The following is a 3,855-nucleotide window of genomic DNA, read 5'->3' as shown; positions in this document are numbered from 1 at the left end:
CTGAGTTGCCGCCATGTGATTGGCTGATTAGAAATTAAGTGTTAACGAGCAGTTGGACAGGTGTACCTAATAAAGTGGCCGGTGAGTGTATAACATAGTGTTCCACCATTAAATGCATGTCAATCACATAACAGCAATTAAATGCATTCAGATGAGGTGAAAACCAATTGCTGAAGTTCTAACTGGTCATCAATTTGTGACTGAATATGGCATGGTACTACTACTGCTGTGCATCTTCTTTTACCTGCTTTCTGGTGGCAGGGGAAGTGGTGCCTATCAGTGTTGTTTTCGTTAACGGTGACGAAATATTTTCGTTGACGCCCCCTTTTTTCATGACGAAAATGAGACGGTAATGAAATAAACATAGTTCTTTGACTAAGACGTGACAAAAATTGTGTGAGTTTTCGTTGACGAGACTGAAGGAAAATGTTAGTCGGTGGTCTGTCAATCATTTAGAATTCAGAGTGGAGGGAGGGACAGCAGCCTGTTAACACATGCACGCACACACAACAGCACATACCTTTTCCTCCCGTTCTCTTACAGCCTGCGCCGCTTCACAAAAAAAGAAAAAAAGTCCGTCCTTCACCTGTAGCTTAACCAGGGAGTAACGTCTCCACCATTAAAAGCTGTCGCAGGTCCATTCTGAGCTCAGAAACTGTTTGTTTACGTTCATTACGAAAGTAAAACTCTTCTCTGTTTAATTTTTTTGATGAGGGGGAGTTGTCAGTGCTTCTTTTCAGAATAAAAGCCTGGTGCATGTAAACACTCGTTTGCACAAGTTTAATAGTCTACTAAGTTTAGGACTGCATGATGTCTGTTTTGATAAATAAGATACATCAAATTTGAGTTGAACATGTGTTCCCCTTTATTGTTTATATTATTGGGTATGTGTGTTGTGTATGTTCATTGAACTTTAGCAAATTCTGAGAAATAAATCCACAAAGTGAGAATGTTTTTGTTTCGGGCAATTTTAGAGTAACACAAATTACACAAATTCACAAATGTTAACACACATTACTCAAATTAATTTGTAAAGACTAATATGTTGTTGTTTTAAGACTAAAACTAAACATTTTTTTTAAGTTTCCGTCGACTAAAACTGGATAAATATAGAAATGACTAAAACTGAGAAATAAAGCCACAAAGTGAGAATATTTTTGTTTTGGGCATTTTTAGAGTAACACAAATTCACAAATGTTAACACACATTACTCAAATTAATTTGTAAAGACTAATATGTTGTTGTTTTTTTAAGACTAAAATTAAACTTTTTTTAAGTTTTCGTCGACTAAAACTGGATTAAACTATTAAATATAGAAATGACTAAAACTGACTAAAACTAAGAAGTATTTTCGTTCAAAGGACTAAGACTAAAATTAAAATGGCTGTCAAAAACAACACTGGTGCCTATCTCCATCAATCATTGTGCAAGGAGCAGGGTACACCCTGGAAAGGACTCAAGTCCATCCCAGGAATACACAGAGACAAACAACCATTCACATTTTCTGTTGCCAGTTTAGAGTWGCCAGTTAACCTAACAGGCATGTTTTTTTATCTGTGTCGGGAACCCAGAAAAAAAAAACGCCTTCTTAGGGGAAAACATGTTAACTCCACACAAAAGTTCACCTCCCAATTGATTAAAATCAGGYGGTGAATAAAATCAGTTTACCTCCCAACCCAACAACCCAAACAATCAATGATTTATGAATGAGGAGAATTAACAARGCTGCCCAAACTTTCACACCCAACTGTATTTTTGTCTAGCTGTTATCATGTTGTGGTCATTTTCCGTCACTCATAATGTGCACATATGTACTGTTTATAGGCTATATATTAAAATTTTATTTTCTTTGTATAAAAGTTTTATTTTTATTACTGAAAAATGTCCTCCATGTCTTTTAAACTTCTTTCCATCAATCAATCATTCATCGTCTGTATTTTCTTTAACCAGGGAGAAACTTGAGGACAACTTGGTGAATAATATGGAAACCATTGACAACGACCTGGGAACTGGGCAGCCATCGACAACAGCCAAACTACCAAACCTAATGTTTAAAATCGCTTCAAAAAGTACGTTGATGCTAGCAAAACCACTTTTTTGTGAAAGTGATTTTTGACAATATTTTGAAAAGGCTTTTGAAAATTGACTTTTCCCTGATTARTGTTTCTCAGCTGCTGAACAGACTGTTTATTTTTCATAAACTGACAAAGTGTTAAAATCGAAACAAAGAATACCACAGGTGCATGGTAGTCACTATGTTGGTTGTTGTTTTGTGTCAGGATACCGGACAGTGGACGCTTTGCTGCAGCGAATGTTCGAAGAAGATCTTGACCCTGAAGATTTCGCTGAGACAGATGAACCAGAAGCTCAGACTAGAAGCTTCCCAAATCCAGGATTTGGCTCTACATAAACATTAATGTACAAATATAAAGAAAAGCAGATACTATTGTATTTATATACATGTATGAAGTTTCACAAGTGTTGTGCCACAGATGGTAAAATTCGATGCTTATTCCAGAGAAATGTGTCAACTGATCAGGTCATGATCTAAGAGTTTTCAGTATTTTACTTTTTATACGTCTTTGGTGTAGTTCTGTGTAAAACACAAAATAAATATGCATTTTCACATGAGATATTTACCAATTATCCTGTTTTTACTCCTAATAAATAGTCGTACAATAAAAGAAGAAAAGTATCCACCTCTTTGGCCTAGTTTACTAAATGCTTATTTTGATTAAAATCATAGTATTTCTGTTGGTTTTGGCGTACACCAGCCCCATGCTTGTTTTCTCTGAAACAAGCTTTTTGAATCTCAGAGTGTAGGGTTTACATACACACTAAGGATGGCTGCAGTCAGTASATTTTCTGTGCTTGTGCGAGTAGAACAATAACAACTGGTGATACCAGAGTTTCATTTGTGTTACTCATCCTTTTCAACAGGTAGGAGCAAAACACCCTCATCCTCAGTACAAATTAAGGTTTTTGTATTCACCCGTTTGGATGAAACTSTTTTCATGCTTGAGACTGAACTGTCTGCTGCAGGTCTCATTGAAAATCTGGAACCATCAACCATCAATGCCGACAGATATGAGATAATTACCCTTTAAGCTCAAGCCCCCTCCCTTTCTGTGGGCATGTTGGCCAGTCACAACACACACTTCATCTTACAGCCTCTCCCATCCCCCTCATTGGTGGAGAACAGGCACCCCCACTCAGCATATGTGATGTTTGGAACAACTTACAACAATTTCAAAGCAACTGTACAGTTTATTTTGTATATAGCAACTCTGCCTGGCATGAAAACTACAGCAAATTCAACGAGCAAAACTATTTGTATTTAATTTAGTTAGTTGTTATTTTTTCCATGCCACAATCAACAATAAAATATACCTTAAATTACATAACATTTCCAAAAATCATTCATGTGTAATGGCCAGGTGTTCGAGTAGTTTAAATGCAATGGAGATGTTCTATCTCTGCAGGTGTTCTTACAATATTTGTGACCCATCATATCAAAATGAGGATGAAGTCAAATTTGGTCAAAATGACCTAACTCCTTAGGAACTCAACTTATTTATAGAGACTAATCTCAGTACAGCTCCCTCTGCTGGTGCAGCTTGGGAAGATCTAAAAGCATATATCAGAGGAATTCTTATACCAGTGGTTCCCAAACATTTTGTCTTCTGACCCACAAAATATCCATGGCAAAAACTTGTGACCCCAAATATTACTGGTCTGAGTACATGAACTTTGTTAATAACCCTAAAAACACAGGATTTTTGACAATCTAAACAGCTTGTACACAAATATAAATACTTATTTTTACTTATTTTGTGTTTTTTTGATAATTATAGG

The 3,855-nt window shown here is 36.1% G+C and overlaps 1 protein-coding gene across 1 annotated transcript in view; it reads left to right on the top strand.

The window, feature by feature from the left end:
• The window catches only part of tpcn3 (two pore segment channel 3), a gene marked incomplete at its 5' end in the record, with an annotated part of 51,437 nt that extends 48,798 nt beyond the window's left edge, over positions 1–2,639 (top strand). The window contains 2 exon segments of the mRNA XM_014033360.1: positions 1,951–2,069; positions 2,280–2,639. Coding sequence (XP_013888814.1) covers positions 1,951–2,069; positions 2,280–2,410 — 250 coding nt within the window.
• Between the last annotated feature and the right edge of the window lie 1,216 nt (positions 2,640–3,855).

The sequence above is a fragment of the Austrofundulus limnaeus genome, unplaced genomic scaffold (genome assembly GCF_001266775.1).
Source record: "Austrofundulus limnaeus strain Quisiro unplaced genomic scaffold, Austrofundulus_limnaeus-1.0 Scaffold1709, whole genome shotgun sequence".
Taxonomy (NCBI): Eukaryota; Metazoa; Chordata; class Actinopteri; order Cyprinodontiformes; family Rivulidae; genus Austrofundulus; species Austrofundulus limnaeus.
This window is presented reverse-complemented; position numbering and strand designations above follow the sequence as displayed.